Below are 13,580 nucleotides of genomic sequence, written 5' to 3'. Positions count from 1 at the left end.
TCGGGTATCGATGTGATGTCGTAAAAGGTGTGTCATGCTTTTAGTCACCGATTTGCATGGTCCAGACTCGACCGCAGTGTACCCCTGAAATGCGGCGTAAACCAACATTCACTCATTCACACGTTACTATCTTTGCAGTCAATGTCCATATGATTTTCAACATCCCTTATCGCCAGTCATATGACAGCATTTTACTTATTGACTTCAATTCAAGTTGCATCAAATGACGCTCACACAAACCACATGTTTGAGACCATGTGAGCTATGTTGTAGATAACACCGTGTATATAACAGTTCTTGCCCCCACACCCGTCACTCCAGCCACCGTCCTCGCCCACCAAGGTAAGAGGTGATACGGGAGACATGGGAAGTGATACCTCCACGATCACGTGATTTGTAGTCTCATACCATGTCAGATTGTCCAACTGTTTTGTGTTTGTCTGAGGATGTCGGTAATGTCATAGAAAACTCATTTAACTGAGATAATGTATTATTTGTTTTTTTCTGAGTGAATGCGTATTGTTTTACACCGCTTTTAGCAATATAACAGCAATGTCACAGCGAAGGACACCGCATGTGGAGAATCAACCCGGGCGTGACGAGTCTACCCCCACCCCACACACCCCCACCCCCCGCCCCTAAACACACACACACACACACACACCACCCCCACCCCCATTTATAATCACCGCGTCTGTACATATGCGTGTACGTATATGCGTTTCTGGTAAATTAAGAATTGATCGAAACAAATAATAAATGTTTTTTTTACTATTGTAGATGTTCCGCTTTGCCGTGGTTGCCCTGCTTGCTGCTGTTGCCGTCGCAGTAGATTTGAACAGAGTGTGGGACATATTCAAGACCTCTTATAACAAGAATTACCTGACAGAGGAAAATGAAGTCGTCAGGTGAGAGAATGTGTTTGTTTTTGTGCGAACCTAGACTAACATCTAGTCTCTGGAATGAACATATCGTACAGAAAAAACAGTTGTTCAGTTATCTTAATAAAAATATTATAAAAGGGAGCCCAGTGACTGCAGTAATCTAGACTTGCCAAACATTATAGACTTGCATGGGCTGTATTTGATATATATTTGTATCAGGGTCTGTAAGACAGACTAGTGAGACCGTGCTCTTGGGTTTCACCGAAGTGGTAAACGTCTGAGACCTGCATCACTTCGGGCTTTCCTCCCACATTAAGCTGACACGCCGTGATATAACTGGAATACTGTTAAAAGCGGCGTTAAACTCATTCACTCACTCACTCACTAGTGAGAACCCTAAAACACATCTAAACTTCTGATTCAATTTGTGAGGAATGACTTGAAAGAAATGTACACGAATGTGTCAAATAACTTTTTTCCTTTTATTCCTTAAATCAAGACCGACAGAATTATGCGCACAGTGAGTGAGTGAGTGAGCTTCAGCTTGGTGTGGCTTGAACACCCTAAGTAATACAGGACAATTTACCACGTGTATGGGTGTGGTGCTGAGAAACCTTGAAACATAATCAGGGCGAACCGTGTGCACAATGACGCAACAGACCTAGTTACCTACCTCTACACCTCTGTCTGTACCGACTGCATGATAAACTTCAAAGCTAACACAGTATAAACTGCATGGAGGCAGATAGCCGACGGTTTATTGACATATGCTACTCAATGTTTGCTAAGGATAAAATTTTGATAATATAAAAAATCATCCAACAAATAAAGATTGAGTGAGTGAGTGGGTGAGTATGGTTTTAGCAATATTCAAGCAATATCACGGCGGGGGACACCAGAAATGGGTTTCACACATTGTACCCATGTCGGGAATCGAACCCGGGTCTTCGGCGTGACGAGCGAACGCTTTAACCACTAGGTTACCCGACCGCCCCTAAATAAAGACTGAAATATCCCGGGACACGGTGACTGGGAAACTCCTTTCGGACCTCATGAGGCATGATGTCATGGGCACGATCTGCACGAGATGCTTGAAAACCTGTGTTTGGATGTATCGTGACAGAATCGTTGCACATCATTATCAGAGAGTACAACATTTGCTGCTGAGGAGCACTGATGTCCCTTTGAAGACGTCATTTAGCGACCGAAGAGTTAGGCAGATGTTGGGTCAACACAACCTCACGTTACAAACGTCTTTGGTGTCGCCCAAAGTGTGATCAGCAGGGCATGGAATCAATACCAGACGTTTGGATCAGCTACCAAGGTGGTCGACAACGTTCCTTAACACAACGGGAAAGACAGGTTTCTCCTGATTGCAGCCAGACGTCATCACTCCGTTGCTGCCACAACACTCAGAAATGACCTTCGGAACGCCAGTGGCATTAACGTTTCTACTCCAACAGTGCGTAATCGTCTCCGTGGGGCTGGTCTCCCGTCACGGAGGACGTGCATTCGCATCCTACATCACAGGAACACACGTTCAGATTGGGCTGTAGGTCACGTCAATTGATGAATCAAGGTACTGTCTGGATTATACAGAGTGTGGCGTAGACAAGGAGAAAGACTTCAGGATTCCAACGTAGCCGAACATATGCTCAATCATGATTTGGGATGGGATCAGTAGAGCTGGAAGAAGCGATTTTCATGTCCTACAGCGAGGCACGATGACAGATGTACGCTACAGGGATGACATTCTGACCGGACTTCATCTTCATGGACAATGACCACGACCTAAGCGTGTCAGGGTGGTTGACGCCTATACAGAGCAGGAGACCATTGTCCAGATGGACTGGCCAGACGGTCACCAAACCGCACCGCTATCGAACACGTGTGGACACGAGCTGCAGAACGCTCTCTCACGACCCCCTGACCTTCCCATTTGCGTTTTATATCTCGGAATGTATCCACCTTATAAGTAAGTGTTATTGTGGTTGATGTGATTTAGCTAGACAAACATTTAGTCTCTGAAATCTTATATTACACAATATCCTTCTTGACCCTAAAAATAAAAAATAATCCGTAGACTTGCTTGTGTATGGCATTGCGTTTCTAGATTATTATTTTTTTCATAAAATAAATATATTCCACAGTGATGGTGCAGGACTATGATTTAGCATCCCTTACACAGAACTGGAGTTCGTGATACTTGACATGTATTTGTTATTATTTTGCAGCTTTAATGCCAGGCTGTGCCCACGCGTACACGAAATCGCCACTGAAGGCCTAAAAATGAAGTGACGTCCTTTGCTTCTGCATGACGAACGGAACGTTCTGTATGAAGTATCCTGTATGGGATATCAAGGCTGCAGCACGATTGTCCTTGTCGTTAACATGAGACTGTGTTTAACCATTCCTAGAATTGTCTCCCTTGTATTTCAGACGCATGGTCTGGGAGAACAATGTGAAGTACATCCAGACTCACAACCTGGAGGCTGATAGAGGGCTGCACACCTACAGACTCGGGGTCAACGAGTACGCAGACCTGGTGGGTTGACATCCAAGGAACTGTTCATCCAAGCCATGTGGCTTAGGAGTGGGTGGGCTTTGACCTGTGTTTCACATTACTCGTTAGAGAAAGTCTGGCGTGAAGCATATGTCTACAACTTTTATCACGAAACCCACATGTACGGGTATGGTGCTGACAAATCTAGAAACATAATCGGGATTCGAGCCCTCAAGCTGAGGTTACTGGAACAGCGAATTGCGAGACCTTAGGCCACTGGACCACCCGTGCTTCTGTTGTAGAAGAGTGTGGCGAGATCGCAACACTGATACTGAGGTCACAACATGTATCGCATGTCTCGAGATGTTTTATGAGATCAGTGTTATCATACAATTACTTTAAAGGAACAAAGAAAGTGTTCACTTTGAATTAGACATTTTTAATGGGGTGGCCTTGTGGTTAAAGCGTTCGCTCGTCACGCCGAAGGCCCGATGGCTATTCCGAGGCATATCCCTTCTATGTCCCTTCTATTGACCAATCAGATTCCACCACTGACATCACTTGCATTTACTTCAAACAAAATGGCGGCGCCCAGTCAACACGATCTGATCGATAATCAAAATCTGCGTTGTAATGAAATGGGTCTTTCTTCGAGAAGTAAATCAAATTGTTTGACCACCTTCATTAAAAACATGAAAAGATTTGGAAAATATCTGTTGATGATCCACATGCTCCGTATATCCAGCAATCGACAGAAATCTGCACGTTAGTCGCCATGTTGTTATGAACTGAGTGTCCATTTTTTTTTGTTAGGCGCTTTTAATTGAACTATACATAGCCTCGTTAGTTCAGCCAAAATATTACTCCAGCCTTGTTCGGCAATGGTGGCAACTGGACTATTATAGTGAGTTACCTCCCTTGCATCTGGACGATGATCATGCCGTGTGCACTTCAGTGATACAGGTCTAAATTAGATGTTTATCACTTTGCACGGGTATGGTGCTGACAAACCTAGAAACATAACCCTCGGCGAAGCGGGATTCGAACCCACGATCCTAGGTTTTTGGCTTGCCAAAGGAACGCTACTCTGCACAGCTAATTGCGGCGCCGTAGACGACCCATGCCACTGTTTGATTTGACTTAACGCCGCTTTTAACATAGACTTATATATGGCAATGGGTCAAGGGGAAGGGGAGCCCGACGAGACATAGGTTGAAGACGTGTGTTACTTTAGTGAATGCCACAAGCATGGTCTGGATTGTAATGAACTAATAACGCTATGTCTTCCCTCTCAGACTACGGAGGAGTTTGTGAAGCAGATGAACGGCCTCCGGATGGCCAACACCACAGGTGGCGCCACCTTCCTGCCCCCCAGTGTCGGGGATCCCCCGGCCGAGGTGGACTGGAGGACCAAGGGATACGTCACAGAGGTCAAGAACCAGGTAGGCCTACCGATTTACATGTACAGTGTATATCCATGTATTACTACTTGGGTGAAGACCGACAATGTGGTCGAGTGGGTAGAGTGTCTGCCTGGAGAGCGGAAGGTCGGGGGTTAGTATTCCCTGGCCGGGTAAAACCGAATTACGTTAAATGGTTCTTGTTGTTACCTTGCCTGGCGCTCGGTATTAAGTGCAGACAAAAATATCTGGTCCGTTCGGTTTACTGTGTCTTAATGCAGTTTCCATGTTAAACTGTGGTATGGTATTATAAGATAGACATAGCAGTCAAACACAGGCACGCACGTTGCTATAGGAGTGCAATAATCTTGAACGCGACGTTAAACCCCATTTCACCTCACCTACATTGAACTGCCGTCTAACTAAGTATCCTAAGAATCGGGGCAAATCAACCAAAACATAAGAACAACTTAATTTAGTCTTTATTGTTTGAATATTTGTTGTTTATTTGTTTGTTTTGTTTATTGTTGTACGCCTCACTCAGAAATATTCCAGCTGCATGACCGCGGTCTGCATATAATCGAGTCTGGACCAGACAATCCAGTGATTGATGTCATAAACATAGATCTACGCGAGCCTGACCACCCGATGCCGTGAGCCGCCTCTTACGACAAGCATGGTCGCCCTACGACAAGCATGGGTTACCGAAGACCTACATGTATTTTAACCCGGATCTTCGCGAACGAACTCTTTAACCACAAGAGTATCCCACCACTCCCAGAATCTTGGAGAGAAAAAGAAAGATGGAAACACATTGAGACATGCGTATTATCTGGCATAATTTTACTAGTGACCTTCCCCTTCAGCTGAAGTGCGGATCCTGCTGGGCGTTCTCCGCCACCGGCTCCCTGGAAGGACAACACTTCAAGAAGACTGGAAAACTCGTGTCTCTGTCCGAGCAGAACCTGGTCGACTGCTCCCAGTATATAGGTACTGTCGGATTGCGAGAGAGTGAGTGAGTGAGTGACGCTCGCCGATTTGAACAGTATATCAGTTATATCACGGTGCGTCACCTTAATATTGGAGGGAATCTTGTGGTCCTAGATGACGTTTGTCTATTTGATGAACCAAACAGCATGTATGATGCTGACAACCATAGAATCATAAAAGAAACGCGAATCTGTAATCGTCATGGGAGAGGTTTAATGTGGAATTAAAAAAACATGTTTCCTTAATTGTTTAGACACACCCCTAAGACCTACTTGGAAAAATGTCAGGAATGATCTCTTAAGCTTATGAAGAGATACCAACTACGATACAAAGGCGATAATACCAAACGAAAAAGCGATAGCACAAGACGGGAAATGTGTGTGTGTGTGTGTGTGTGTGTGTGTGTGTCTGTCTGTCTGTCTGTCTATCTATCTCTCGGACTGACTCTCTGTCTGTCTGTCTGTCTATCTCTCGGACTGACTGTCTGTCTGTCTTTCTGTCTGTCTGTCTGTTAATCTATCTCTCGGACTGACTCTCTGTCTGTCTGTCTGTCTGTCTGTCTGTCTGTCTATCTATTTGTCGGACTGACTGTCTGTCTGTCTATATATTTGGCAGATATTTACAAACCTCACATCCGAACGCGGAACTGATGACAACCAGACAGTTTATAGACAGAGAATTGTTATGTAACAATTTTTATACCTGCTTGAACAATAAGAAACAATACACAGCACCACACAAATGAAGAGTATTTCCCAAATGTGTTTATGCTATTAAATGAATGTGTAACGACCGGTCAAAGGGACAAACGTATCATTTAGCCACCGCATTTGCACGTGGTAAGAATATCAAAGTTACTTTGAACATACACAGCAGATGAAAGTAAATACGGTCTTCTAGCGTGTGAAATATTCGTAAATGCCGCTGAATCTATTATGACCGGGTTTATATTTATCATATAAATCCTAAATTTACGGTCATAGGTAAATAGAAGATCACTGGATTGTCTGGTCCAGACTCGATTATTTACAGAGAGCCGTCATATAGCTGGAATATTGCTGAGTGTGGCGTTAAACAACAAAACAAACAAACAAACAAACAAACACGCTATTTATGATTGTTCCAGGAAACCAAGGTTGTGGAGGCGGTCTGATGAACTTGGCCTTTGAGTACATACAGCTCAACGTAGGAATCGACACTGAAGCGTCCTACCCTTACGTAGGAAGGGTGAGATTACTGATGACTCCTATTGTACCGAATAATACTGTTGTATCGAATAATATCATCACGTAGATTATTTTAATCTCAATGTATTCCGTGATCCTAGTTATGTCTATAATATAATATATGTCTATATTATATTTTAATTTCGAATCTATGATTGCTTGTCACATGAACCGGACCCTTAAATGGGTTGGATCTTACGGTGAAATCCGAGTAACTTCTTGATTGAAGTAATACGGTTTATAATTTATGTAGTAAGGAAATGAACATATGATTTGTTGTTTGTTTATTGTTTGTTTAACGCCGCACTCGGCAATTTTCCAGCTATATGACGGCGGTCTGTAAATAATAGAGTCTGGACCAGACAATCCAGTGATTGATATCATGAGCATCGATCCATGCAATTGGGATCGATGACATGCATCAACCAAGTCAGCGAGCCTGACCACCCGATCCCGTTAGTCGCCTTTTACGACAAGCATAGTCACCTTTTACGGAAAGCATGGGTTTATGAAGACCTATTTTACCCCGGAATCTTCACGGGTGAACATATGACATCGATGACATTGATTCGAGTGAAGTAAAACTTTTAGCGGAACTACTTTTATCCTGTTTCAATGACACTAAATACGCTTTCAGAAAATTATCAATAAGACAATACGTTATAAACATGACTTTTGTCATTTTTATCTTTTATCGTCATTTCCTGAAACAATCACGTTATTTGACAAGAAAATACAAATATCATCTGTGTCTCTTTACGTAAGAAGTGAGTGAATGATCGATTGAGAATGATTTGACGACGCTTTTCGCAATAGTCAAGCTACATCAATCTAAAACAAACGCTATAACACAAGAACACAAGGCTCCCCCCCCCCCCCCTCCACCCACACACGCACACACACACACACACACACACACACACACACCAACCCCACCTTAAATAGCCTGGTGTAAAAGTACACTAACCGTAATGAAGCCAAGAGGAAATACGGTATCAGTTATGCGTATGTCAATATTCATTGTTTTTTCCATATCTGATTTTACGTAAATGTTTATTTTGGTGCAATCCGTTGTGTCCTCCATGCTTTATCTCACGTTCCAGGTCGACAGGTGCAGATTCAAGAGAGCCGACATTGGTGCTACCGATATTGGTTTAATAGACATCCAACGAGGTAGCGAGTCTGATCTTCAGAATGCCGTTGCCACAGTCGGTCCAATCTCTGTCGCCATCGACGCCAGTCGCCCCACCTTCCATCTGTACAAGAGCGGCGTCTACGACGACCCGTCGTGCAGCACCCTGCAGCTCGACCATGGCGTTTTGGCTGTTGGATACGGCAGCACCAGCGAGGGCGTGGACTACTGGCTTGTCAAGAACAGGTGATCAGTTTTGATCAGTACGGTAGTGCTGTTGTTTGTATGCACCAGGCAATCTATTTGGAAAATAATGTGTTGTTCAACAAAAAAAGGAAAATAGCAGTTTGGTTCAGCCTTCAAAAATCAAATAGTGCTTGCCGGACGTTTTTGAAGTTCTGAAAAGAAATAAGTTGTGAAAAAGAATTGTTCGTCTCCCCCTTTCTGAGGAAACCTTGGTAAGTTTTGAAGCAGGATCCGAAAAAATATCCTGTTGCTAAGTAACAAATGAGAAGAAACCCTTGAACAAATGGCCCGTCTCTTATTAAATATTAGGAATTGTGAATAGAGCGAATAATCTGGAACGCGAATGCATTTCGCCTCACCTCATCTCACCTAACATTGTGTGAAGGCTTGCAGGGGGCTTTTGGGCAGTCCGGCCGTCGTCAAATTATTTGATCTTACAGGAATTAATAGTTACAAATGAAGACGTAAATCAAGGTTACAGAGTGTCTTCAAGAATAGAATGAGAGTGTTATAAGATGGAAGCTGTATATCATGACGACCAGGCGGAGGACGGACACCCACTTATCTTTTATACATACACGACATTACAGGGCTACCTTTTGCTCCTTCATCGGGTAATGTTAGATATCAACTGTTTCAACAACTAATTTAACAAAAGGAGTAGTAGTAATGAATTTGCCCGCAGCATTTAGTTACGTTGTCGTCTTCATCTGTTTCATGGTTGTCAGCATTTGTTTAAAACATTGACTTCATCCGTTTATAGCGCTGTTTTCATCTGTTTGTTTTGGTGTCTTCATCTGTTTACTTTACTGTCTTCATCCGTTTACATCGCTGTCTTCATCTGTTTACACCGTTGTCTTCATCTGTTTACACCGTTGTCTTCATCTGTTTACACCGTTGTCTTCATCTGTTTACACCGTTGTCTTCATCTGTTTACACCGCTGTCTTCATCGGTTTACATCGTTGTCTTCATATGTTAACATCACTGTCTTAATCTGTTTACACCATTGTCCTCATCTATTTACATCGCTGTCTTCATCTGTTTACACCGTTGTCTTCATCTGTTTACATCGTTGTCTTCATCTGTTTACATCGTTGTCTTCATCTGTTTACACCGTTGTCTTCATCTGTTTACATCGCTGTCTTCGTCTGTTTACACCGTTGTCTTCATCTGTTTACACTGTTGTCTTCATCTGTTTACACCGTTGTCTTCATCTGTTTACACCGTTGTCTTCATCTGTTTACATCGCTGTCTTCATCTGTTTACACCGTTGTCTTCATCTGTTTACACCGTTGTCTTCATCTGTTTACATCGCTGTCTTCATCTGTTTATATCATTGTCTTCATCTGTTTACACTGTTGTCTTCATCTGTTTACACCGTTGTCTTCATCTGTTTACATCGCTGTCTTCATCTGTTTATATCATTGTCTTCATCCGTTTACACCGTTGTCTTCATCTGTTTACACCATTGTCTTCATCTGTTTACATCGCTGTCTTCATCCGTTTACACCGTTGTCTTCATCTGTTTACACCGTTGTCTTCATCCGTTTATAGCGCTGTTTTCATCTGTTTGTTTTGGTGTCTTCATCTGTTTACTTTACTGTCTTCATCCGTTTACATCGCTGTCTTCATCTGTTTACACCGTTGTCTTCATCTGTTTACACCGTTGTCTTCATCTGTTTACACCGTTGTCTTCATCTGTTTACACCGTTGTCTTCATCTGTTTACACCGCTGTCTTCATCGGTTTACATTGTTGTCTTCATATGTTAACATCACTGTCTTTATCTGTTTACACCATTGTCCTCATCTATTTACATCGCTGTCTTCATCTGTTTACACCGTTGTCTTCATCTGTTTACATCGTTGTCTTCATCTGTTTACATCGTTGTCTTCATCTGTTTACACCGTTGTCTTCATCTGTTTACATCGCTGTCTTCATCTGTTTACACCGTTGTCTTCATCTGTTTACACCGTTGTCTTCATCTGTTTACATCGCTGTCTTAATCTGTTTATATCATTGTCTTCATCTGTTTACACCGTTGTCTTCATCTGTTTACACCGTTGTCTTCATCTGTTTACATCGCTGTCTTCATCTGTTTATATCATTGTCTTCATCCGTTTACACCGTTGTCTTCATCTGTTTACACCATTGTCTTCATCTGTTTACATCGCTGTCTTCATCCGTTTACACCGTTGTCTTCATCTGTTTACACCGTTGTCTTCATCCGTTTACACCGTTGTCTTCATCTGTTTACACCGTTGTCTTCATCCGTTTACACCGTTGTCTTCATCTGTTTACACCGTTGTCTTCATCTGTTTACACCGTTGTCTTCATCTGTTTACACCGTTGTCTTCATCTGTTTATATCATTGTCTTCATCTGTTTACACCGTTGTCTTCATCTGTTTACACCGTTGTCTTCATCTGTTTACACCGCTGTCTTCATCTGTTTACACCGTTGTCTTCATCTGTTTACACCGTTGTCTTCATCTGTTTACACCGCTGTCTTCATCTGTTTACACCATTGTCTTCATCTGTTTACATCGCTGTCTTCATCTGTTTACATCTCTGTCTTCTTCATCTGTTAACATCGCTGTCTTCATCTGTTTACATCTCTGTCTTCTTCATCTGTTTACACCGCTGTCTTCATCTGTTTACATCGTTGTCTTCATATGTTAACATCGCTGTCTTTATCTGTTTACACCATTGTCTTCATCTATTTACATCGCTGTCTTCATCTGTTTACACCGCTGTCTTCATCTGTTTATAGCATTGTCTTTATCTGTTAACATCGCTGTCTTCATCTGTTTTATCAGCTGGGGAGCATCCTGGGGAGAGCAGGGATATCTCAAGATGTCCAGGAACAAGGACAACCAGTGTGGTATCGCCACCCAGGCCAGCTACCCCCGTGTGTAATGGACCCGTCCACGACATACCACCCTTTCCAGACAAACCCGGGTTTTCCAATCTCACTAAAATCAGTATTACTCCTATACGACACCTTTCTGGGTGAGGATCTCACAAACCCCCCGTAGAACGCCGTGTCAGATGAACCCAATCTAAACGAAGGATGTCAGCTTTCTAAAACTACTGGATGTTTACCCTATCGTTAACAATACAGCAACAATGATCGTGGGTGTCAATTTCCGAGATACCAAAATCAGATATGCTGTTCTGAATGCTTCGCTCACTTGGACCTAGAAATAAGAAAACTCGTCGCTGATTGGCTGATTAGAATGTTCATGTGACACGACCTCCAATGGAGAGTTTTGTTAGTCTTCTTGCAGGGCGACATGGTATCCGAGTAATACATCTGAATGTAATAAAGTTGTATTTTTTATAAAATTCGAGGTATTTACTATATCAAATATAAGCCTCGTTGAACTTTTTCAATCATTCATTTTGTAAACAGAATATAATCAATAAAATATCAAAGAAAGAAAGTGTTTCTAAGTCTAATCTATCTGACATCACTACCAGTGAATGAACAATTTCAGCGTCTAATCGTCAAACCTACAAGTGAGAGAAATGGGTTTTACGCTTGGACAGTATTTCACTGAAATACTAAATGACGGCCTGCCAACTTAATGTGGAAGGAAAGCCCAAAGATTTTAAGATGTCGGTCTTAGAAGTTTCAATTACTCCTTGAAACCAATGAAAACGGGAATGGTGTTGGGATTCGAACTCATTACCAGCACGCCAAGGGGGCACGCCAAGGGACGCAACTCCGTACAGTTTCGGTACATGTTCCTGAATAGGGGCTGTATTTAGTAGCGTCTTGAACAAAGTGAATGAGTTCGTCAAGCTCAAACAAAATAACCCCATCCAACAGGGTATTCATTTAACGGTTGGATAACTTAGTTGATTTAAGACATTGGTAAATGTGTAAATTGCTGGAATATTGTCAAAACAATACTCATTAACTCACTCGCATGTCCTTGAACAGTCATATTGGTAATCCCTACTAAACATTAATATTTAATCATTAACTTTCACGTTTCCCATACCCCGTAAAGATCCGGGTTAGAATTCGGCCTGCTTGCACGAACGCGACACTTAGCGCAGAGACCATTGTTACCCGTAATTTAACGTGATGAGGCGACCTGGAATAGGTTTTCACATTGCTTTCAGAATCATAATGTATATAATAAAACCGTATGTGTGCGTGTGCATGTTTGCGTGTGCGTGTGCGTGTGTGTTTGTACCAGTCCGGACTAACGCCCGTGTTTGTAGTGCCTGCCCCCTGACATACCAAACCGCCTCCGTGGTCTAGAGGTAGAGTGTCCGCCCGGAGAGCGGAAGGTCCGGGGTTCGCTCCCCGACCGCGTCATACCAAAAGACGTTAAAAGATGGTACTTGTTGTTACCCTGTCTGGCGCTCGGCATTAAGGGGCTAAAACAAGGACTGGTCGGCTCGGAGTCAGTATACTGTGACTGAGTTGGGTATTCATGTTAAACTGCGGCATGGTATCTCAGTGTGCTAGCACTATAAATCGGCATCAGTCCGGACTAGTACAAGCAGCCACACACACACACGTGCATGCACGTCGCTATATAAGTGCAATAATCTTGGACGCGACGTTAAACCCAATTTCACCTCACCACCTGACATACCATGCCTCAGTTTAGCACGGATTCCCCGCTCACACAGTGTTCTAAATCCGAGCCGATCAATCCTTGTTTTAGCCTAAAATGCCGAGCGCCAGACATGAAACATTAGGTTCCATCTTTTAACACTTTGTATGACGCCGTCAGGGAATCGAACAACCGACCTTCCGCTCTCTGGTAGACGCCCTATCCAATAGACCACGGATACGGTCACTTAACGTAAGTTACAACAGTCTTAGCGCTAGGATTGCCTTGTACAAGTAGGCCATGTCTTCAGATGAACATGATATTTAAGCTTGTGTATAATGTGATGGCCGCGAGGAGCGTCTTATTGATAACAACCAAAAACGTTTCGGGTGTCTCAGCATTAGATACAGTTATAGCGATTCCACACGTTCTGAGTGAGTAAGTTTGATTTTACGCCGCTTTTAGCAATATTCCAGCAATATCACGGCGGGGGACACCACAAATGGGCTTCACACATTGTACCCATGTCGGGAATCAAACCCGGGTCTTCGGCGTGACTCGCAAATGCTTTAACCACTAGGCTACCACTTGCCTAAAGGGAAATATACACAATCAAAATGTAAT

The 13,580-nt window shown here is 42.9% G+C and overlaps 1 protein-coding gene across 1 annotated transcript; it reads left to right on the top strand.

The window, feature by feature from the left end:
- The first annotated feature begins 244 nt into the window (after window positions 1-244).
- On the top strand, window positions 245-11,810 carry LOC139462210 (cathepsin L-like). The gene is made up of 8 exons (XM_071243804.1): window positions 245-342; window positions 781-908; window positions 3,324-3,429; window positions 4,683-4,829; window positions 5,654-5,777; window positions 6,904-7,004; window positions 8,107-8,381; window positions 11,199-11,810. The coding sequence occupies exons 2-8, from the start codon at window positions 781-783 to the stop codon at window positions 11,296-11,298; spliced, it is 981 nt and encodes a 326-aa protein (XP_071099905.1). The 5' UTR covers window positions 245-342; the 3' UTR covers window positions 11,299-11,810.
- Window positions 11,811-13,580: the final 1,770 nt, after the last annotated feature.

This window comes from Haliotis cracherodii, unplaced genomic scaffold, assembly GCF_022045235.1.
Source record: "Haliotis cracherodii isolate W230 unplaced genomic scaffold, xgHalCrac1.p SCAF_15, whole genome shotgun sequence".
NCBI classification, from domain to species: Eukaryota; Metazoa; Mollusca; class Gastropoda; order Lepetellida; family Haliotidae; genus Haliotis; species Haliotis cracherodii.
The sequence above is the reverse complement of the archived record's forward strand: the minus strand, read 5'-3'. Positions and strand labels throughout refer to the sequence as shown.